Source organism: Daphnia magna, unplaced genomic scaffold, assembly GCF_020631705.1.
Source record: "Daphnia magna isolate NIES unplaced genomic scaffold, ASM2063170v1.1 Dm_contigs021, whole genome shotgun sequence".
Classification (NCBI taxonomy): domain Eukaryota; kingdom Metazoa; phylum Arthropoda; class Branchiopoda; order Diplostraca; family Daphniidae; genus Daphnia; species Daphnia magna.
In genome coordinates, this window is record NW_025533118.1 from 714,061 (window position 1) to 735,915 (window position 21,855).

Genomic DNA, 21,855 nt, shown 5'->3' on the forward strand with positions numbered 1-21,855 from the left:
TAAAAAAGGCCAGCCTACTAAATCTTTTTTTCGTACTTAATTTCTATAAGATACTTAATTTTTATAGGCTACTGAAAAATTCAGTAACTTGAGGTTATTTTTTGGAAATAAGAATTAGCCGTGCTAGGATTTGAACCATTGAACTTTAGATTTGCTGTCTTATACTCCACCGCTGCGCCACTTCACTTATTAATGGATGAACTAATTTAGCTAAAAATCGTGATAAGATAGATAAAGTAATTGAAAATTTTCGGAAAATTTTTTTGATTCATTTACAAACATGTGATTTTGCAGCTAACCAGCTAAAGTTTTCAATACATTGAAAAGTAATGATCGTACAAAATGTTTTTCATAAAATTTAAGTGGCATATATTTCAGAAATTAAAGAAAATTAACATCAAAAATTTTAAGCGTGGTTCAAAAACCCAGAAATCCCTTGGATTAAATAACTGATTGGTACACAGCAGCGGCTCCCTACTTATTGTTTCCTACTTAAGAGGTGCCAGGCTCTCTTACATGTCTGTGGATACTAAAATTCCGCCCATACTTAAACGCAATTTCCTACTTTAAAAAACCTGTTTCATGTAAGATTGGTGTAAGTAGTTAAGTAGGCTCAATTAATGGTCTAGCTTACTTAAAATTAATTTACATACTTATTTTCTATTGGGAACAACCTCCTTAAATAGTATCCATACTTATCAGTTCTACATAGTTTCACAAAAGCCCTACTTGCCTAATGCACCCACAAAACCATCCTACTTCAAATTAAGGAAAATTAATCAACATGAAAGTCCTTCGTTTATTAACAATAACAAACCAACACACAATATAAACGGCGGAATAAATCATGTTGATGCTGCTGGTGCTCTGAATTCCTGCTGACGCTAAAAATTAGCTCACGACTCTTCTTCTAACTGTTGTGACCTGGTTACTATGGGTTACTATAGTGTAGTATACCTGGTTACTATGGGTTATAACCTGGTTACTATGGGTTATAACCCATAGGTCCATATGGGTTATAACCTGGTTACTATGGGTTATAACCCATAGGTCCATATGGGTTGCAACCCATGGGGTTATTACCCGGGTTATAACCCGGCACACGGGCTACGTTACTAATGTAACGTCACGCGCTAACAGTTAAACGAATGTTTAATACCTTTTCAAAATCATGATAATGCGGTGTCTTTTCTAATAACTTTGCAAGAGAAAGTTTGTTGTTAATTTTGAAAAACTCACGCCTTGCTTCAAAATCATGCTTTCTTCTTAACTGTTCTTCACTTTCATGATCAGGAAAATCATCATCGACAGCAGTAGATAAATTGCCGGAAATAGAGTTGGCAGCATCATACTGGTTTAGGCCACCCGAATTCCGCTTTGCACTCGCCTTCTGTTGATTTCTTTTTAAGTTGCGAATTCGTCCATGTTTCTTGGAATCTATTTGATTACCAACAGCTCGAACCACTTTATGTTTCACAGTAAGCTGCAAAATAATAACAGTAAAACTAGTAATTAAAAGAAAAAAGATCAGTCTTACATAGTTATCTTCACAGTTATTATCTGCAAGGCAGGGGTGTTGTTTCACAATCATTTGAGCGTAACGTTTATAAATGCTCTTCCGCTGGTTCAACCGTTTATCCAACGTCACAGTTTTCAAAAGGTGTTTTGCACACACCAAAATAAATGCATTTATGTGTTGCGACAGTTTTCCAGCCCTCATGGCTGCAATGATGTGCTGGTTGATTTCCCATTCTTCTTCTCCCTCATTTGGGAGGGTAAGGATAAACAGATCTGCAATAAAAATAATAATTGAATTAGAACTGATGAGACACGAAATTAAGATTCATAGATGTTGGTTACCTGTTTCACATACTTCACTTGGCAACTTTTTTGAAGTCACAGAAGCACTCGATAGCTCAGTCTCTCTTGATAGCAAGTGTGATTGTTCCACTCTCAGGCATTTACTTTTTTGGGTGCTGTGAAACCTTGGCTGGAACATGCTGCTGTCCTCTTCACTGTCCACAAAGTCTGTAGTTGTATCTGTGTCATTTCCTAATGTATGACTTTCTAAAATGTAGCCGATGAAAAAATGAAAACAACAGAGATTATATGAAAGTGATAAGAGATGCACATTCAATACTAATTACTTACCGTTGATGTTCATGGTTAGAGTTTCATAAGTTGCTGGGGGGGAATTTTCATCATTTGGACTAAATTCAGATGAAGACATCGATGGCAAGTCAAGAATCTGACTGCACTCTTCCGGAACAACAAAAAAATTCCTGTACAGGACGAAGTTTTACAACAATGTCTTTTTCGCCGTTCAAAAAAACTGTAGTTGATGTTACATCAACAACAAGGTCAAATTCTTTGTCATATTGCCCAAGCATGACATCTTCTACGCGTGTAGCCAGAGATCCACCCAAGTCTGTTACAGACATGTCAAACATCATTTCTTTAAATAACATGCTGCGTAGCAATAGCAAGTCACATTGCTTATCATTAGGTTCTGGCAATATTAAGAGTTTCACTCTAACGGGCGATTTGAAATCCCCGAACTTAACACAGATTTTTCTAGCCATACTTCTTTTGAACTTCAAACTTTAACCTACTAATCCAGTGATCCTTTAGCGTTGCTTCTCAGAAATGGGGTATTCTAGCAATTTCTAGCATAGTTGCCAAATTGAATTCATTTACGGATGGAAAATTTTTCTGACTACAACTATAATTACTGCGTTTCATTTCCTAAATGAGTTTATTCCAGATGCAGATGTGTATAAAATGAGATTTAAAAAATTACAGCATATGATAGTAATTGGGGATTACATGCAAATCATGGCAATAAAAAAAAGAATGAAGAGGCACATTGAAACTTAAATTATCAGGGGAAACGATGACAAATGATTTTTTTGGTTGAACGATAAAAACCAAACGGTCATGACAAAAAGAACAGGTTGTTAATTGTTCCATTATTAAAAACGTGCCTCTTTCACAACTTATTGCGTCTGAAATTCTGAAAAATAAAGCGTGGTTTTCATCACTTGGTAATTTTCGCAAAAACACTGTTCCCGATTGACAAATTCTCCCTGAAATTTTAATTTTTGCTATTTGTCTGTATTTCAAATTACCGGACAATCCAGTAGCTTTGCAAAATATATTGGAAAAATGTAGTAATATTCCAAACCACACCCTTTGTTCCCCACGGACATTGAGAGTAACGCCTTCATGTAAAATAATTAAATCATCTAGAAAGTGACGGAGAAATACGTCAACTCCGCGTTGCTTTAGCAATTCGCTGTTAACAATCCCAAGCAACTGAATGCTATGTAATGATGACCGAAATGAAGGGGGGAGATTCATGAGAACCCAATAAAAAACCGAGACTTTGTGTTTACCTTTTTTACTCCCAAGGGGATTTGACAGCTCAACTTCATCCATATAGATCTGGAAACAAAGTATAGCACCCTTTTGTTGGACGTAAAGAGGAATTCTTTTTACGAACGATCCATCCCATACGTCAGAAATATGATCAACTGGATCAGTTGCTGAGTTATTAGAAGCAAAGTTTAACATAACTGACTCGAACACCTCTCTGATTGAGAGAAACTGTTGCAGGGACTCTAGGAAGGGTATGATATAACCAGTTTCGAAAACCTCATCCAGTATTTGACCAAGATTATAATCATTCACCCAGTCATACAGTGGCTCACCGGGATTTAAAATGACTGCTTTCGGTATAATGCATGGGAAATATTTCTTCCATGAAGCTTCTATCCGGTGGCGCGTCAACTCTTCCTCGTAACGAAGGTGAAGGAACGTGTCTTGGAACTCTTGACTTCCAATAACGGGGTTCCCCTTCAATAAAGCACTTAATTTTTCCTGGGAAAGAAAGTAAGCAATGTTTACAAACACTAATATATATATATACTGGACATTTATTGATGCAATAACACCACTATATATATCTCAACATACCTTTAATTTTTCCAATTTCATTTCATAATACTCGTGTATGGCTACTGATACTTCTTGCAAGGCATCAAAGGGGAGAAAGTACCGTTGCCTTAGCAAAAGTAATATACCAGCTTCCCAGCATTCCAAATTTCCAAAGTCCCCATCATCAGGTGCAGCATTTTTCACCAATTGAATTTCACGATGAGGATTTTGTAGCATAATTGTAGAATTCTCTGATGTGCTATCTCTGTGCTCATCAACTGGCTCAATTGTTTCTTCACATCTTTCCAGAATTTCATCAATTTTATCAAACACAACAATGTTTTGATTATTAGACGGAGCAAGTAAACAATTTTTCCATTGTAGGAAGTTACCATTATCATTGACTGACAGCAGACTTTTTTCAATCACATGATGATGAGAGTTGTGTTGTACATCAGGTATGTTGTTGTCTCTGTAAAGATTCTCAATTTGAATGTTATCGTTAACTGCTTCCAGCAGCTGCCCATCTGAACAAGTATAAGGGTATTATTATATAAGGCTTAAAAAATTTTCTCAAGTTAAGCAAGTTACCTCTATCATGATTCACAAGTGGATGGTTTGGAACGGTTACTAATGCACGACGACCATGGTTTTTGTACCAGTGACGTTTGAAGGAAATGTACAAATTGTACTCGTCAAGACAGTCAGGATATTTACAAACAACATGAAACTTTCCAGTATTCCTGTGATTTAATCTGACGTGGTCAAAAAACGTAGAGGGATTTTCACTCGATATTAACATAGGACACATAGAGCACTTCACAACGTTAGCCATAATAAACTGTCTAATTTCTCTTGAATTGACAGCAGTTCAATCGTACTGTTTGATCATCAAAATTCGTCAGATTTACGTTGCAAGATACTTGCAATTTTGACGACTTTTATTTAGCAATCGTCTGCGTCAGTGTGCAACGTAGTTAACTAAAGAACTTATGGTATTAAAAGTACTTAAATTAGGGAAAACGATACTTAATTTTGAAACAGCTTTAAAATGTAAGTATTAAAAATGGGTAAAGTACGTTTCCCAAAACTAGAATAAAAGTACTTAAATTAAAGCATACTTATTTCCAATGTTTGTTACTTAAAATGCCATTTACCATCTTACTTTAAAGTGGGATGGTAAATGTAAGTATCATAAACACATTTAAGTATTGGCAATTTACAGTAAGTGATTTAGAAAACTAGTTTTAAGTAGGAAAATTGAAAATTTAGTAAATTTCTGCCATACTTAATGAATCAGTAGGAAATTTCCTACTTAAATACTTACATTAAAGTAGGTTACCGCTGCTGTGTAGTTGTAACTAGTAACTTAGTTCAGGCAACCTGTCATGAGATGGGCTTGTGTTTGCCAAAAAATAGTTAGCCTTATTGCTAAATTTAAGTTTGGTTCCTTAAGACAAGATTCCTTCGGTAATGTCCTTCGGGCAATTTTTTTGAAAAAAATTGTCTATAGACATGTAACGTGGGCCAAAGATAAACAGATTTTGGATCCAAGATTTCTAAATTTCAATCAATTTATAGTGTTTGCTTCGTTCTCCGTCTTGTCTTCTTTCACACTTACGAGTCATGACGTCACCGTTATCAAAATAATCGGTAATAACAAGCCAAGTCTTTCAACTTAGTTTTTTTCGCAGAAGCGTCAATTATTGGCGTCAATTATTGGACCAATAAACTAGTTTTGAATTAGAGAGTAATTGGCATTCAACTTTAAAAAACTAATTAACATATTTTTATATTTAAATATTTTTAATATAATAAATAAATAAATATATTTAAATATATTTAAATTTGCAATATAAAAAATATATAAAAATATACTGTTTAAAACATTTTGTTAAAGAAAAACTTACTGTTTAGTGACTGTTATACAGCCTTCTGCACTGACTGCAATGCATTGACAGTTGTAAGGTTACGCAAACAAAACCGAATTCACTGCCTCGGATTCGGCAACCAGCTAGGTAACAATTACGCAAATTAATTTTTTTAAACTGTAATAGAATCAAATGAAAAAACCACTATACCACGTATCAAATTTTGACAGAATTTTGTACAAAATTTGGGGACGATTGGTCATTCAGGGAAGAAACGTATATGGAAATACATAATGGACATTAAACCTTCTGAGATCTACTACTACTACCCTACCCCCTATACCCCACACCCTAAAATTGTTATAGTCCTTCGGTGTATATACATATATACCCTCAGGGACAAGATTCGTTCTTTAATGTCCTTCGGGCAATTTTTGTGAAAAAAATTGTCTATGGACATGTAACGTGGGCCAAAGATAAACGGATTTTGGATCTAAGATTTCTGAATTTCAATCAATATATAGTGTTTGCCTCGTTCTCCGTCTTGTCTTCTTTCACACTTACGAGTCATGACGTCACCGTTATCAAAATAATCGGTAATAACAAGCCAAGTCTGTCAACTTACGCTTTTTCGCAGAGGTGTCAATTATTGGCGTCAATTATTGGACCAACAAACTAGTTTTGAATTAGAGAGTAATTGGCATTCAATTATAAAAAACTAATTTACAATTTACAGGAAGAGTAATCATCAATACCTTTATTATGAAGGGGAAAGCTGAATTGCAAGCTAAATCTGGAAGATCGCATTCCATGAACTATGAAGTCACTACCATATATAATACTGCAATATGTCCACATAAGATTTCATACGGAATCATATCATCAATAAACAAATTCCACACTTAACCGATAATGTGGAACAGTAAAGCAGAAGTGGAAAGTTTAGGAAGGTTCAAAATTCTTGGACAGTTTTATTTTTTTTAAATTATTTCTACATTTTTCTATTAAAATTAACAAAATGTACTTTGTAAAAAAATTTATTCTACGCACAATACAAAATGTTAGAAGTTAAAAAACAATTTTAAGTACATAAATATAGGGCTTCAAAGGGGGTAGTCCCATAAGACCTCATGTTAAAATAGACTACTCCGCTACACACCCGCCCAGAGTTGTCGATTTTGACGATTCCAGTTTTCATCCAATTTACGCTCTCTCATCAACGCGTACCATGTTCCTATACCATGGTCAAAAGTAAGCATCAATACAAATGTTTAAACAAACTTGCGCGAAAATATTTTATTATATTGCTCCAAACCACCACCAGGTGCCTCTACGGTATATTTGAAGCACTTGCGGGCAAAGCCTTGGCTCTTTTAAGTCACGACCACCTCCTGTAACACAAATTAGGCCATGATCTTTTGTAATACTAGCTTATAAAAGACAATTTTTAGTTCAATCTAATATAATTACAAAGGAACAGGAATTGAGAAAGACATGTTTGTTCACTTCAATCACATTTATTAGTCATTTTGATTTTGAGAAAGTTGCCGAGTCAATTGTAATAGAAAACATTATTTATTTAGTGGCTTCAGCAGTTTCTCCTTCTGAACTTTCAGCACCCATCCATTTTTTTAGTTCTTCATTGTGCTTGGATGCCGGATCGATCTACGATAAAATAAAAGTAAGTGAAAGGTTTTGAAATAAGCATTTTTTTTACATCTATAATTGTGTCAGAAAATGTGACACATTCTAGTTTTTCTCCCTTCCTAACTAGTCGCACTCCTTTGAGTCCTAGAATAGTCTTCAATTCTTCTATTTTCATATTCTGCAGAAATTGTTCAATTGTTGATCACCCTACTTCCATCTGAAATCAAAAAAAGTTATTGTTAAGAATTTTAAAGTAGTCTTTCATACTTCTCACCTTCCTGCCTTTGTCGTCCAAAATTTTAATACTATGCTCTTCTTTGGTATAGGACTGCAGTGGTATCACCTTCTTTTTTTTGTAGAAGATCCCTATCACATCTAGACAAAAAAATTTTTTTAATTGAAGTAAGTTTTTTTAAAAATTTTCCTCACCAATTATTTCTCGATCAGCAATGTCCCCAATGCTGCTAACAGACATATAATTGTAAGCTAAGTCAGGAAATTCTTCGTTTTCTTTAGCATTCACTAAACTCAACTGCAGGTTGTCAAATTTTTAATGTATTTTACAATGTGTTATTTTAAAGAAACTTACTGCACAGCAGCGGTAACATACTTTAATGTAAGTATTTCAGTAGGAAATTTCCTACTGATTGATTAAGTAGGTCGGAAATCTACTAAATTTGCAATTTTCTTACTTAGAACGAGTTTTCAAGTCACTTACTGTAAATTGCAAATACTTATATGTGGTTATGCTACTTACACTTACCATCCCACTTATAAATAAGATGGTAAATGGCATTTTAAGTATGAAACATTCGAAATAAGTATGTTTTAATTTAAGTATCTTTATCCAAGTTTTGCGAAACATACTTTACCCATTTTTAATACTTACATTTAAAAGCTGTACCAAAATTAAGTATCGTTTTCCCAAATTTAAGTACTTTTTATACCATTTAAGTTCTTTAGTTAAGTACCTTGCACAGTGAAGCAGGTTGACTAAATCAAAGTCGTTAAAATTGCAAGTATCTTGTAACTCTGACGAATTTTGATGATCAAACACTACTCATGAACTGTCAATTGAAAATCCAACAACTTTTTTTGAACACATCAAATTCCATCACAGGAATACCGGGAAGTTTATAATGTTGCACTGTTAGAAAAGGTAATGATTTTCGGTAGATAATTGAACATTATTCTTTCTATCTTTTTCTATTTCAACTAAGAAAACGATATTTAATTTAATCAAATTAATATTAGTATAAATTTATTCAAATTATAACTATGAACTTCAAAAATTTTATCAATCGGTGGTGTTTGATTACAGAATTTCAGCACGTAAAATCAAATGATACCATTTCTTAAACATTTTTCCAAAAATTTTTCTATCACCCAACAGACCTTTATAGTATATGATGCTATGTTTGCAACGTATATATCATCGAGTGTAGCTCAGTGGTAAAGAATCGGATTACGACTCAGAAGGTCTGATGTTCGAATCCCACGGTGTGCGACATATTTTTTTCATTTCTGAACCCCATTTATGGATATATCTTTATAACCACAACAAATTTCGATATGATAGAAGTCATTTGCTGAATTTTTGACTAAAGATTACATAACTGCCCTATAGAAAAAAAAGTATGCGAATGAATTTTAAGTAGGCTAGACCCTTTATTGAGCCTACTTAACTACTTACAACATTCTTACATGAAACAGGTTTTTTTAGTAGGAAATCTCGTGTAAGTATGGGCGGAATTTAAGTATCCAAAGCCATGTAAGAGACCCTGGCACCTCTTAAGTAGGAAACAATAAGTAGGGAGCCGCTGCTGTGTGTAGTCGACTGTGTTGACACTAACGTTCTTTTGTTTAAGATCCTGGAGTAATCGTTAGTGCTCGTAATAACTGAAACTTTTCTTATTAGGTGAACTTTTCCTACCTAAACACGAACATTTAATCAATTTATATTGTTATATATTTTGTCAAACTTACTTCAAATTTATTTTGCAGTTTTCTCCGGGCCCCATACGTTGAGACGGATTTCGTCACCATTTCCGTCAATCAAATTTATTATATAAAGGCAAGTATTCGAATGCGTTAAGAAAGTAACTTTATGAGTCACTCGACATTTAATAGGCCCTCTACAAAATTTTAATAGATAATACTTTTTAGGATTTTCATAGTTAAAAATGTTATCACTTACTCTAGAAAACCCAGAGGAATATCCGCAAAACCTTTTGTTGTAGGAAGTTCGCCTGAGCTAAAATCGGCACGTTTTTCGCCATTACTTTTTCCCTTTTCTTCTATCTTTCTTTTTAACGCCCTAAATGACATGGTGTTAATTAGGCAAGCCCAGAGAATGCGTGTTCATACCACTGAGAGTATGGTTCAACTAGCTTGTTTTCCTTCAATACCTTTTCAGGTCGACGATGCTTAGGTAATGGTTCGTTATGCACTTTTGCTTCCCCCCTCCCCTACATATTCAGAATTTTGTAATCCCCTACCCGTACTTCTTTTGTAGAATATTGCAAAGCAAAGGTAGTGTTTCAGACCCTAACTCTAACTTATTTTTCATTTTCTTTGTTTTAGGAACAGTCTCAAGGCCAATTCACTGTTTTTTCTGGTAACATAATTTATTTCATTTGGGTTTAGTTTTCCTTTTCCTTTTTTAAAATTTTATCCATAACATTATTTTTTAAATGTAAGGATTGACTGGAGATTCTGGAGGCCAAGGCTATTTCGGTCTTTCCAGTAACGTATTTAAATTGATTTGAAAATGCCTCCAAAAGGTAGGAAAACTTTTAATTCGAGGAAGGGATCATTCGCCTCAAAAAATAATAAAAAACGAAAAGTATACCTGATTCAATTTTTTATGATTTAAAATAATAATTAATTTTCTTTCTGCTTCTTAATTTCAATATTTAGACCGCTGAAAATTCCGCTTCAAATTCTCAGGGATTGCAGGAAAATAATTTTGTTGACATTGAAGTTGAGGTAACCCATATAGCACATTTCTGCCGTCGGATGTCCGAATCATGGCCGAACATCCGTTAGATATCTATGTACTCAATGGGTAGTTCCAGGGATGTCCGTCGGCTAGTCACCTTGGAAGTGCAATGGATGTGCGAAAATTATATTCTACGGACCTCCTTCCAACAGCCAAAAATATTTTCAATTGATTCATTTAAGGATCGGCCTCGAGCTAATCGGGGCACTTTTTTGCAAATCGGGTTTCTCATTTCGGGCCATCGAGGCGTGGCTCAGGGTGAAAAATTCTTCTCCCCGAATTCAATTGGGGTTTTCAATCAAATGGATTGCAATCAATCGATTCATCAATGCAAAAAACATTATCGATTGACCCGATCTATCCGATAACAACCCCGATAATAGCTCGTTCTACCCGCTTGCCCCGATTTTTACTCTGAAACCGAAAGAACGGCATTTTTTTTTATTGCTTCGGGGCAACGGGTTAACCTCAAATTTTTCCCCGCCCCGCCCCGGTTGAAAAAGTGGCACCTCATTTCAACCCCGAATGCACTTTATCGGTGCGGGGCGGTTAACTCGATTAGAACTAATTGGGGCCGATCACTAAGTTTCATTATTAATTGTCAAAATTTCTTGAGAGGGGGAAAACTTAACCGTGTTCAAATTTTTCCCTTGAACTTATTTTTATTTGAAGTCCAGCATTTAAAATGAAAAATTTTAAAAATAAAGGAGTAATTATCTATTTGCCGGATGGTTTTTAGTTCTATATGTAAACAGCATCAAATATACTTGTATTCAATGTGAATACACTGTTATACCATGAGTTTTTACTTCTATATGTAAACTGAATGGAATATACTTGTATTCAATGTGAATACACTGTTATACCATGAGTTTTTAGTTCTATATGTAAACAGCATCAAATATACTTGTATTCAATGTGAATACACTGTCATACCATGAGTTTTTACTTCTATATGTAAACTGCATGGAATATACTTGTATTCAATGTGAATACACTGTTATACCATGAGTTTTTACTTTTATATGTAAACTGCATGGAATATACTTGTATTCAATGTGAATACACTGTTATACCATGAGTTTTTAGTTCTATATGTAAACATCATCAAATATACTTGTATTCAATGTGAATACACTGTTATACCATGAGTTTTTACTTCTATATGTAAACTGCATGGAATATACTTGTATGCAATGTGAATACACTGTTATACCATGAGTTTTTAGTTCTATATGTAAACAGCATCAAATATACTTGTATTCAATGTGAATACACTGTTATACCATGAGTTTTTACTTCTATATGTAAACTGTATGGAATATACTTGTATTCAATGTGAATACACTGTTATACCATGAGTTTTTAGTTCTATATGTAAACAGCATCAAATATACTTGTATTCAATGTGAATACACTGTTATACCATGAGTTTTTAGTTCTATATGTAAAAAGCATCAAATATACTTGTATTCAATGTGAATACACTGTTATACCATGAGTTTTTACTTCTATATGTAAACTGCATGGAATATACTTGCATTCAATGTGAATACACTGTTATACCATGAGTTTTTACTTCTATATGTAAACTGCATGGAATATACTTGTATTCAATGTGAATACACTGTTATACCATGAGTTTTTACTTCTATATGTAAACAGCATGGAATATACTTGTATTCAATGTGAATACACTGTTATACCATGAGTTTTTACTTCTATATGTAAACTGCATGGAATATACTTGTATTCAATGTGAATACACTGTTATACCATGAGTTTTTAGTTCTATATGTAAACAGCATCAAATATACTTGTATTCAATGTGAATACACTGTTATACCATGAGTTTTTACTTCTATATGTAAACTGCATGGAATATACTTGTATTCAATGTGAATACACTGTTATACCATGAGTTTTTACTTCTATATGTAAACTGCATGGAATATACTTGTATTCAATGTGAATACACTGTTATACCATGAGTTTTTAGTTCTATATGTAAACAGCATCAAATATACTTGTATTCAATGTGAATACACTGTTATACCATGAGTTTTTACTTCTATATGTAAACTGCATGGAATATACTTGTATTCAATGTGAATACACTGTTATACCATGAGTTTTTAGTTCTATATGTAAACAGCATCAAATATACTTGTATTCAATGTGAATACACTGTTATACCATGAGTTTTTACTTCTATATGTAAACTGCATGGAATATACTTGTATTCAATGTGAATACACTGTTATACCATGAGTTTTTACTTCTATATGTAAACTGCATGGAATATACTTGTATTCAATGTGAATACACTGTTATACCATGAGTTTTTACTTCTATATGTAAACAGAATGGAATATACTTGTATTCAATGTGAATATACCTGATTCAATTTTTTATGATTTAAAATAATAATTAATTTTCTTTCTGCTTCTTAATTTCAATATTTAGACCGCTGAAAATTCCGCTTCAAATTCTCAGGGATTGCAGGAAAATAATTTTGTTGACATTGAAGTTGAGGTAATAAACCTGTTCTTCAACGTGAGATTTTACTGTTTTTTGTTTATTCTTATTAAATTTATTTTATTAAGGTGGGTGAAGGTTTTATTGAACTTGGTGAAATGATTACAGAAGCAAATCAAAATCTTCCATTAGAGATTGAAGTAGGGGAGGGTGGGGCTAGTTGGTACAATTTTGTTTATTTCTTCTATGGTTTCTTTTTTATTTCATATTTTGACACCCAAAAAATTGTAAAAGAAAGCTCAGATATCCAGCTTTCTCGTGCTATTTTTTTATTTGATCTACGTTGAGGAATTCATATCGAAATCAACGTTCAAAAAGCTAAAAAAAATTTGCCTACATGCCCCACTAACGGGGTAAGTTGGCAGTGGTAGTGGGGTAAGTTGGCCCCATGTATTTCAAATACGGATTTCAGTGAAATGTTGATGTTGTAAACAAACTAGAATAACATTACAATAAACAAAAATCCTATAGTTATTTTAGAGTGGGAAACTCAGAAATAAGTTGTGATAACTTACATAAAGATTAATAGCCTTAAATGCAAAAAATAAAAAAAAATCTACATAATTCAGGCAAACATTTCACAGGTGAACATCGAATAAAGTGAAACACTTAAAATTTGCCAAATTTTGGCCTCTAATGCATACCACTGTTCACCATAAGTCATATCAAACAAAAATTTGACTTACAATTCCCTGACATTTTGACAGGCCATGTACTCTATACATATGCATGTGTAATGCCTATGCCAACATGCCCCATGTTGCAATGTATCAACTTGCCCCAACCCGAGGTTTATTCAAATAAAAATTTTTATTACTCCTTTATAATTGATTAAAACAAATCCATTGTTACAATTCGATAGGGACACAATTTTCTATAAAACTAATATTTTAGTAAGCACGCAACTATTGTGGATTTGACGCAAAAAATTTTGTTATTTTCTATTTCCTAAACTATTTGGGATAAATTTATAAAACTTTGCACAAATGTGCGCACGATAAACATCTTTGACTATGAATTATTTCAATAAAACCTCTTTCACACAATTAGTCTTAATTAAGAATTGCAAACTTGCCCTCCTGCCAACTAGCCCCACTCTCCCCTATTGTCGTCAAGTATTCAAGATCCAATATTTAACCTGCATCCCGTATTGTCGTCAAATACGCAAGCTCCTATATTAAACCTTCATTGTAAAGAGACACCATCTGCCCAAAAACTAGTGAATTTTGAAAAAGACCCAATCGTTGCTTTATTAGCTTTGGGGGCTGTTCATAAATTATGTAGTAGCTTTTTTACTGTTTTTGGACCCCCTCCCCCCCTATTGTGGTAAGCTGAGTAGAATCGGAAACCTCTTCCCCCCTAATTACGTAGTAAACGGCAAGACCCCCCCCTAAAAACTATATCTTAAAAAGTAGGCAAATAAAGGGTTTAAAAAACTGTATTTTAGCAACCGTTTAACTTTTACATGAAACAACAATTTGCTCACAAATATTGATTGATTCTGGGTGTAACTGCGTTATAAACAATTTAATAGGCAGGATATGACTTATTTTTTAATTCACTCATCGTTCTCCCATGGATTATCAAAATGCTCTTCAAGCGTCACAACTGGGCACGATAAGATCGAGGGCTTTTCGACAAATGGTGGGATTCCAGAAATATCCAATTCGTCTTTGTCAATCCATTCTGCGTCCTCTGCTTCTAAGCCATTATTGTCATCTGATACAATGATAGCCATCATTTCTCTCTGTCGCATCGCTGCGATGCGAACAGGTCTAGTTCTTGTGACGATGAACTCTTTCTCAACAACTGCACTTGCGCTTTGAGTCTTCTTTTTGTGTACAATCATGTGACTCTTCAGCATAACTTTCGATGCAAAATAAAGCGAACATTTTTGGCAAATTCGATCCAATAACTGCGACTGAACTGAGGGCGTGTAAAGATCATAAGAGAGCATAAGGAATTCTTTAGTTGAATTAGGCAATAAGTCGCGTGAAAGATGGAGCGATAAAAATAAAGAAGGAAAGACGTGACTTTCAAAGCCACTTCGATCAGAAGCTTTTAACCCTTTGTCAGTTTGGATCAATGGAATCGGAGGAGGAATAAACCGCGTAGGAACAACGGCCAAGTATAAGCTTCTCGGCTCGTTAATACAACACATTAGATTTTTACACTTAACAATTTGCGTAAAGTACTGGCTCGTGCGAACATGCTCCGAAAACCAAAACTGATCTTTCACGTTGAGCCGATCTTGACTGAATTCATAATAATTCGGATCCACAGATTCAGCAACACAAGGATATTCATCAAATACTACTTCGCTCCATACCTCTGCCAGAGTAGTCCCAGCTTTTTCAAAGTTCTGTTTTTCAAGGTCCACATCGATGGTCTTCCCAGCTGCGTCAAGGTGGTTCCCGTAGTAATTATGAGGAAGAATTAACCCAGATAGTGGGCGACTTAAAGGGGCCATCCTTCGCTCTGCTCGATTATGGGCACTCCTGCCTTTTTATGTGAAAATATAATATAAAGGCGTTTTGTATATGGGTGTGTAAAAAATCTCATCCAATAGGATTGTTATAAAGTCGATATTACCTGGTGCATTGGTAAAGATGAAAATCGCATCAAGATCGTGTGACACAAAGTGATGTATTGCAACTTCAATTACTTTGTTGTAACGAGGATTTTCGTCAGGACCCCCATCAACTAGTAGAAAGAAAATAGTTATACAAAAAGTGTTAGAAATTAAATTTCATTCATCAATTTGATTTTATACCTGAGAACATAACAATCGGCTTCACTCTCTCATCTGAACTTTTTGTTATAGAGTTGAATTCAGGGAAAGTTCAGTAATCGTTCAAAGTCCATACAATGACTTAAAGCAGTTGAAGAACAATGTTTGCCGGAGCGAATGGCAACATAAGTTGGACCTGAATATCCGACAGCACAGGGCATTCCTAGGCCATTTCTGTCAACAGCTATGCTGGCATATACAGATGGGATGAGCTTGTGCCCAGCTGCGACAACCCAATCATGGTCCGGAAGTTTTACCCGATACTGCATGTGCATAAGCATAGTGGCCTGTACATTTGCTGCCGTTATCTCTATAGAGCAGTAAAACATCCTGCGTTGCGCGTTTTCCACAAATGAGAAAATCTCATTTGTGTCCAAGTTGGTCTGCTGCGGCTGCAGCGTCTTATGGAGAAACCATCTTCTTCACGTTAAAAATTAAGTTTTTATAACTATAATTTAGATTTCCCCCTTTTCTTCCTAGCAGTGGGTACCCTATGCATCTTTTTATTTCCCAATATTTTATTCTAGCTCCAGTTCTATCTACTTTATTTTTATTTTATTTTTGTTTGTAAGTTGCTCGTCTCTTTTAGCCGAAGAATTTCGTTTGCTGCCAGAAATTCGTCTGCTACAAGGGGATGAACAACAAACCATTCACAAACAATAGCTAAATAAAAATAAACCAGATAGAACTAGGGCTAGAAAAAAAATTGGGAAATGAAAAAATGAATAGGGTACCCTCTGCTAGGAAGAAAAGGGAGAAAATCTTAATTATATTTATGAAAACTTATTTTTTAACATGAAGAAGTTGGTTTCTCCATAAGACGCTGCAGCCGCAGCAGACCAACTTGGACACAGATGAGATTTTCACATTTGTGGAGAACGTGCAACGTAGGATGTTTTACTGCTCTATAGCCACTCTTTTGAAAATAACCAATCATTCCACGTTAATTTTATAACCGCAGTAAATAAAAAGACAGTGACAATAGAAAAATAGTTCTAATAAAAGGCCAGAAATTATTTGAAATTATAAATACCTTGCTTTGTCGTCTTGAGAGATGTAGCACACTTCTGACGGTCCCAAAAGAGATGCAAGTTCATCCATGGTACGTATAGTTGCTTGACACAGTCTCTGATCTGGATGACTTTTATGAAAGTCGTTCTGAGCCCGAATAAGTCTCACTGGAACCGTGTCAATATGGCGCTTTCCTTGGTGGCTACTACTCCTTTTAGGCTGTAATCGAAGGTACACTGATGATCTTTTCACGTGAAATCCGTCTTTAGTAAGTTGCTCAGTTAAATCATCCAAGGTTAAGATGCTACGATAGATTTCATCTTGTCGCTTTTCATGAGCCGCTGATCCATGCCTAGCGATTCGGACAATTTCAGACAACAACAAAGGCTGTGTTTCTTCGAGGCGAGGCCTACCCGCACTGCCAGAGTCCTTGATCTTCAGTTTTGATTTTAAATTAGGGTCAACAACAACAGCTGAATTAAGAGCTTCTCGACGATTATCACGGAACTTTTTTTGATTTTGTTGGCGATCTTGTAAATTTTTAAGTTTTTTCTTACATTCATCCAGCTTTCTTTTCTTAGCCTTAAGAATTTCCTGTTCTTCTATAGTTAGCATATCCATTTTTTGTCGATTATAAAGACCAACCAAATCCCCATTTAATAGATCAATTTCATTTTTAGTTGCTTCTTGGGCAGGCCTTTTCGCAGAACTCGTAATTTTTGAACAAATGTTCTGTTCTGTTTCAGAGTCCGTCAATAAAGGTTCACAAAACTGATCCGAATCAGGTTGAAATTCTAGTTCTTGGGGCCTTTCTATGTTTTTTTGTTGTTTTTAAATGAGATATCGATGAGTTGGCGAAAAATTGCATTAATCCACCTTTTTTTTCGCAGCAATAGCATTAAGCTTTTTAAGATATTCTTCAGCTTTTGGTTTTATCAACAACGGTTTATTCTCTGAACTTGATTTTATTGACTCCCATTCTTTGTTAAGTTCTTTTTGGCAAGTTTCTTTTTTCTTGTCTGGATAAGCCTTACAATATGCCTCAAATAATTGTTGGTAAATATTAGGCTGAGACATTGTTGACCAAGGTCGGGGTCAACGACTAATTGAGACGAAACGAAACAACGAGTTTGCCATTCAATGGGGATTTCCCCTTCATGTGTAGGCCTGTCTGGAAGCTCCTCCCCATTTCCCCCAGGCTACTGCAGCAAATTTTACTTTTTTTTCAAAAAATTTTTTTTCCGCACACTACGTAGTAAAATAGGAAATAACCCCCCTTCCCCCTGAAGCAAACCGTAGTATTTTGTCAGAGCCCCTCCCCCACAAAAACGTACTACGTAATTTATGAACAGCCCCTTACTCAAAGTGAGTGGCAGGACGCCTTCCAAAATGTCATGCATGATATCAGGAACGAGCCCACCAATAACATGAAAATACTTAAGGGAACTTAGAATTGAAATTTGGTTAATTCCATATAACCTTGAATAATGATCGCGCAGCTCTTCATTTTCCAATGCAGCACATTGTTCATCATGGTCAGTTTCTGACCTTGAAAGAAACTCACGATCAAAAAATTTAGCTTGAAATTCTTCAGGAGTGCCTAGACAACTTCTACATTTCTTAAGCCCCTCAGAGAACCCAGCTTTAAACCCCCCCACTTGATGGCTTGCTAAATTATCTGCAATTACTGCAGTTAAAGTACCGTAAAAAATTTCAAAGCGGCCATTGATACTAAATAAAAGCCCAGACTCTAGCTTTCTTATTTCTTCTACAATTGGCTTTAAAAAGGTATTAATATCGTAATATGCAACTTGAGAATGATAAAAAATTGCAAGCAAATTAATTGATTCATAGGACGAGCGGTACTTGGGATTGATGTTACCTAATAAAAAATAAACAAATACGACCTTGGGGGTGTAGCTGCCAATGGGGTTACACAATTCCACTTCATCAATGTAGAGGTGTATCTGTAATGCGTTGGGATGTCTTTTAAATAGTTGGCTTTCCTTAAATTTTGTTCCATCACTGTACGATGTCAACAAACCTTTGAATAAACAAAGAAAGAACTGCCATGAATATTTTCTAATACAACATTACATTTCCAACACAGCTTACTTACCTTTTCTTATATTTGGAGGAGTGTTTATCACATCATAGATTTCTTTTATGTTCAGAAGTTGTTCTATTTGGTCGATTAGTGGAACAACAACATTTTCCTCCGTAAAAAATTTCTGATCTTCCATCACTTTAACACGACCAAAGTTTTCACGTAAAGGTGGTCATTTTACTTTGATTGGCATTATTAGTCCATAATGCTTCTTGAAATACTTTATTTGGTTGTATTGATCTCTAAATTCATGAAAGATACTCACTGCTGAGCTGTTTCTTAATTTCAGTTCTTCAATGAGCACAGAGTGATCACAACCGCTATCAGCAAGCAAGTGGTTTACACTGTCTAAGGTTTGATTCACAACATGTCGCATAAGATCATTTGTGCCACTCATTACTGATTGCAATTGCACTTGTGTACACTTATTCTGCCCAAGCATGCTCATCAACAAATTCTGCTGCAGCTATTGATGCAGCATCTTGATGTACATGTTGTCCAGCACGTGGATGTACAGTATCCTGCACAAAAATCCGAACACCGATTTAATTTTTTAAAGCCACCTAAAGAGCAAGGGCGATTAGCGTACCCCCTACTGTTTTACGAGCGCACCTTACTATTTTAAGAGAGAAATTGCGGCTGGCGGCCATGTTTGTATCTCGATACAAACATGGCTTCTAGCCCCAAAAGCTATCTTAAAACCATATGGTGCGTTCGTAAAACAAGGGGGGTACGCGCTTCGCCCTTGCTCTATTGGCGGGGTAGCAGGTTTTTTTGTTTTTTTTTAAGGGGGGGGGTAGACGGGGTGATGGACACGGCAGGGTAGGGTTGGGTAAGTCTAGACATTTAAAAAATGCCTTAAGGTATTACGCTTTAAGGCAAGTTACAGGTCAGGACATTTTTGCAACCCCCAGGGTGGTGTGTTTTTTTAAACGACAGTTGGAAATTTAGGGCTTGGGCTTCGCAATGTTGCTTACCGAAACAATTTTGTTTATCCAGCTGCCTGTGAATGTTTACGTCGTTGTCAATGGCGTAGGTGTAGCCTTTCTGAATGTGATGCTGGAGATCGGTGTTCGATTCCAGATGAGGTGATGAATTATCGTGTTTCGTTTACGTGAAATTCTCGTTCATATATAAAATAAATTTCCATCGAGCAATATGTTTTTTTTTGTTTATTAAAAAACTCAAAAAAATAATAATTTACTTCGTTCAAAAAAAATAATATTCCCAGCATATGCGAATGAAGAATATTACAAAGATACCAAATGTATTGTAATTCCTTATCGGGAATCGAAAACTGATCTCAAGCATCGCAATCCGAGGCTCTACACATATGCCATCGATATCGACATAATTGTGCACAGGCAGCTGTGTAATTTATTTTGGGTAAGGAATATTACACAGCCTAAATCCAACATTTCCAACTGTCGTTTAAAAAAACACATCACCCTGGGGGTTGCAAAAATGTCCCGACCTGTTACTTGCCTTAAAGCGTAATACCTTAAGGCATAAAAAAAAATTTTAGACTTACCCAACCCTGCCCTATGTGTCCATCACCCCGTCTAACCTCCCTCTTAAAGAAAAACAAACAAAAAACCCTTTACCCCGCCAATAGGTGGCTTTAAAAAATTAAATCGGTGTTCGGATTTTTGTACAGGATACTGTACAGTATCCTGCACAAAAAGGTGAACACCGATTTGTTTTGAAAAAGCCATCTCTGGGTAGAAAATATTAATAGTTTTCCTTTTTAAGGAGACGTAGGGCGGTTTTGGCGCAAAATCATTATAAGGGGGGTTGGGTAATGTCATTTCAGACACCTTTTTTTTTGCCCTAGGTATTAAATGTCTGGAAAAGTGTAGACTGTATCATCGGTAGACTCCGCTACCCCCCGGCCAGAGTTGAAACTAGCTCACCGAAACGTGAGCTTAGCTCAAGCTCTCCGCTCACGGCCTAAAAGTGAGCGAAGCTCAAGCTCAAGCTCACACAAAAGAAGTTGAGCTTCGCTCAAGCTCACGTTCGCTCAAGCTCATTTCCAAGTTCTTTTTATTAATAGATTACCTTTGATAACTGACAATCAAAACATTGTATTTTTTTCAGATTTGCTTTCATGAGAAAGCGGTCAATGCTCAATGGTCTAACATTGAATGAGAATGACAAATCTGCCAGAATCATGCCCATCGCTGCCAGAATCATTATTCTCTACATTTACAGTTTCACAATCAACTTGATCATCACCACCTACAGCACCCACATGACTTTGACTTTGTAAACTTGTAGAAGCTGTTCGCTTTTTTGACGCCATTTCTCATTAGTCTCTACTCTCTAAAGAGTTTAAGACTTTCAGTTTCAGATTTCCTGGTTTTAATTTGAAAAAAAATTAGTGTGAATTAAGCAATTAACTACAGAAAACCAATATTTAAGGCACAACTCACAAGTTTATGTTTTTATTTGTTCAGTTCAATCACTAAACTGTAACTGTAAGCATAAGCATCTAGTATAGGCTAGGCTATTAGCAAGTAGCACAGACAGCTCTCCACCTCCAAACGTGAAGACTTGTCTCATTTCGGCAACCACTTTCAATTTTGGCCGCTAGATGGCGCCACAAGTGCGAGCTTCCGCTCATGAGGCAAAAGCTCAAGCTCAAGCTTACACTTTTTCAAAAAGAGCGAAGCTCAAGCTCAAAGCTCACAAAATGAGTGAGCTTTTGAGCTAAAGCTCAAGCTCTCGTGAAGCTCGTTTCAACTCTGCCCCCGGCTAAGTAGAACAATTTTTGCAATACAAAATAGAGTCTTTCCATTACTCGTTATTGTCATTATCGGGTCGGGTAATCGGGTAGCATATGGAAACACAAAATTATTTTTATCAGTATGCTAGCTGTTAGATATCACATTGTTAGCGGCTTGTTGGATACGTTTCCGTCGGCGACGCGGAAGACCCGGGTTCTAGACTTGGA

The 21,855-nt window shown here is 35.4% G+C and overlaps 3 protein-coding genes, 3 long non-coding RNA genes and 1 pseudogene across 8 annotated transcripts; 1 reads left to right on the top strand and 6 right to left on the bottom strand.

Annotated features, from left to right (window-relative positions):
* Window positions 1-779: 779 nt before the first annotated feature.
* LOC123477383 lies at window positions 780-2,517 on the bottom strand. Its single transcript, XM_045180691.1, has 4 exons — window positions 2,152-2,517; window positions 1,861-2,067; window positions 1,538-1,791; window positions 780-1,483 (listed from the first exon to the last, which is right to left on the bottom strand). The coding sequence occupies exons 1-4, from the start codon at window positions 2,228-2,230 to the stop codon at window positions 1,127-1,129; spliced, it is 897 nt and encodes a 298-aa protein (XP_045036626.1). The 5' UTR covers window positions 2,231-2,517; the 3' UTR covers window positions 780-1,126.
* A 224-nt stretch (window positions 2,518-2,741) lies between these two features.
* Window positions 2,742-5,243, bottom strand: LOC116935270. The gene is made up of 4 exons (XM_032942610.2): window positions 4,528-5,243; window positions 4,329-4,463; window positions 3,976-4,253; window positions 2,742-3,879 (listed from the first exon to the last, which is right to left on the bottom strand). Exons 1-4 carry the CDS (start codon window positions 4,769-4,771, stop codon window positions 2,797-2,799), a joined length of 1,740 nt encoding a protein of 579 aa, XP_032798501.2. The 5' UTR covers window positions 4,772-5,243; the 3' UTR covers window positions 2,742-2,796.
* A 1,951-nt stretch (window positions 5,244-7,194) lies between these two features.
* LOC116934602 lies at window positions 7,195-10,534 on the top strand. Of its 3 annotated transcripts, XR_006652600.1 has the most exons (6): window positions 7,195-7,303; window positions 7,391-7,488; window positions 9,459-9,885; window positions 10,038-10,071; window positions 10,155-10,299; window positions 10,374-10,534. It is a non-coding gene; the product is annotated as an uncharacterized LOC116934602 (long non-coding RNA). The 3 variants fall into 3 exon arrangements; XR_006652599.1 differs by lacking the exon at window positions 7,195-7,303 and having other exon boundaries at window positions 7,351-7,488; XR_006652601.1 differs by lacking the exons at window positions 7,195-7,303; window positions 7,391-7,488 and adding an exon at window positions 9,271-9,372.
* On the bottom strand, window positions 7,309-9,791 carry LOC116934601. Its single transcript, XR_006652598.1, has 6 exons — window positions 9,652-9,791; window positions 9,441-9,589; window positions 7,884-9,387; window positions 7,729-7,829; window positions 7,525-7,671; window positions 7,309-7,472 (listed from the first exon to the last, which is right to left on the bottom strand). It is a non-coding gene; the product is annotated as an uncharacterized LOC116934601 (long non-coding RNA).
* Window positions 10,535-14,413: 3,879 nt separating the features above from the next.
* On the bottom strand, window positions 14,414-15,798 carry LOC123477406. The gene is made up of 3 exons (XM_045180742.1): window positions 15,767-15,798; window positions 15,586-15,696; window positions 14,414-15,495 (listed from the first exon to the last, which is right to left on the bottom strand). The coding sequence occupies exons 1-3, from the start codon at window positions 15,774-15,776 to the stop codon at window positions 14,552-14,554; spliced, it is 1,065 nt and encodes a 354-aa protein (XP_045036677.1). The 5' UTR covers window positions 15,777-15,798; the 3' UTR covers window positions 14,414-14,551.
* Window positions 15,799-15,934: 136 nt separating this feature from the next.
* Window positions 15,935-18,837, bottom strand: LOC123477407 (annotated as a pseudogene).
* Window positions 18,838-20,967: 2,130 nt separating this feature from the next.
* Window positions 20,968-21,805, bottom strand: LOC123477365. The gene is made up of 2 exons (XR_006652566.1): window positions 21,335-21,805; window positions 20,968-21,257 (listed from the first exon to the last, which is right to left on the bottom strand). It is a non-coding gene; the product is annotated as an uncharacterized LOC123477365 (long non-coding RNA).
* Between the last annotated feature and the right edge of the window lie 50 nt (window positions 21,806-21,855).

What these genes read in the sequence shown, in the direction of transcription:
- LOC123477383 (XM_045180691.1), bottom strand. Translation starts at nt 2,230, where the DNA reads ATGTCTTCATCTGAATTTAGTCCAAATGATGAAAATTCCCCCCCAGCA. An exon ending in TCTAACCATGAACATCAACG is followed by an intron (nt 2,068 to 2,151) that starts GTAAGTAATTAG and finishes GCTACATTTTAG; the next exon opens with AAAGTCATACATTAGGAAAT. An exon ending in AAGTGAAGTATGTGAAACAG is followed by an intron (nt 1,792 to 1,860) that starts GTAACCAACATC and finishes TTTTTATTGCAG; the next exon opens with ATCTGTTTATCCTTACCCTC.
- LOC116935270 (XM_032942610.2), bottom strand. Translation starts at nt 4,771, where the DNA reads ATGGCTAACGTTGTGAAGTGCTCTATGTGTCCTATGTTAATATCGAGT. An exon ending in ACTTGTGAATCATGATAGAG is followed by an intron (nt 4,464 to 4,527) that starts GTAACTTGCTTA and finishes ATACTTGTTCAG; the next exon opens with ATGGGCAGCTGCTGGAAGCA. An exon ending in TGAAATTGGAAAAATTAAAG is followed by an intron (nt 3,880 to 3,975) that starts GTATGTTGAGAT and finishes TTTCTTTCCCAG; the next exon opens with GAAAAATTAAGTGCTTTATT.
- LOC123477406 (XM_045180742.1), bottom strand. An exon ending in CATCTTTACCAATGCACCAG is followed by an intron (nt 15,496 to 15,585) that starts GTAATATCGACT and finishes TCACATAAAAAG; the next exon opens with GCAGGAGTGCCCATAATCGA.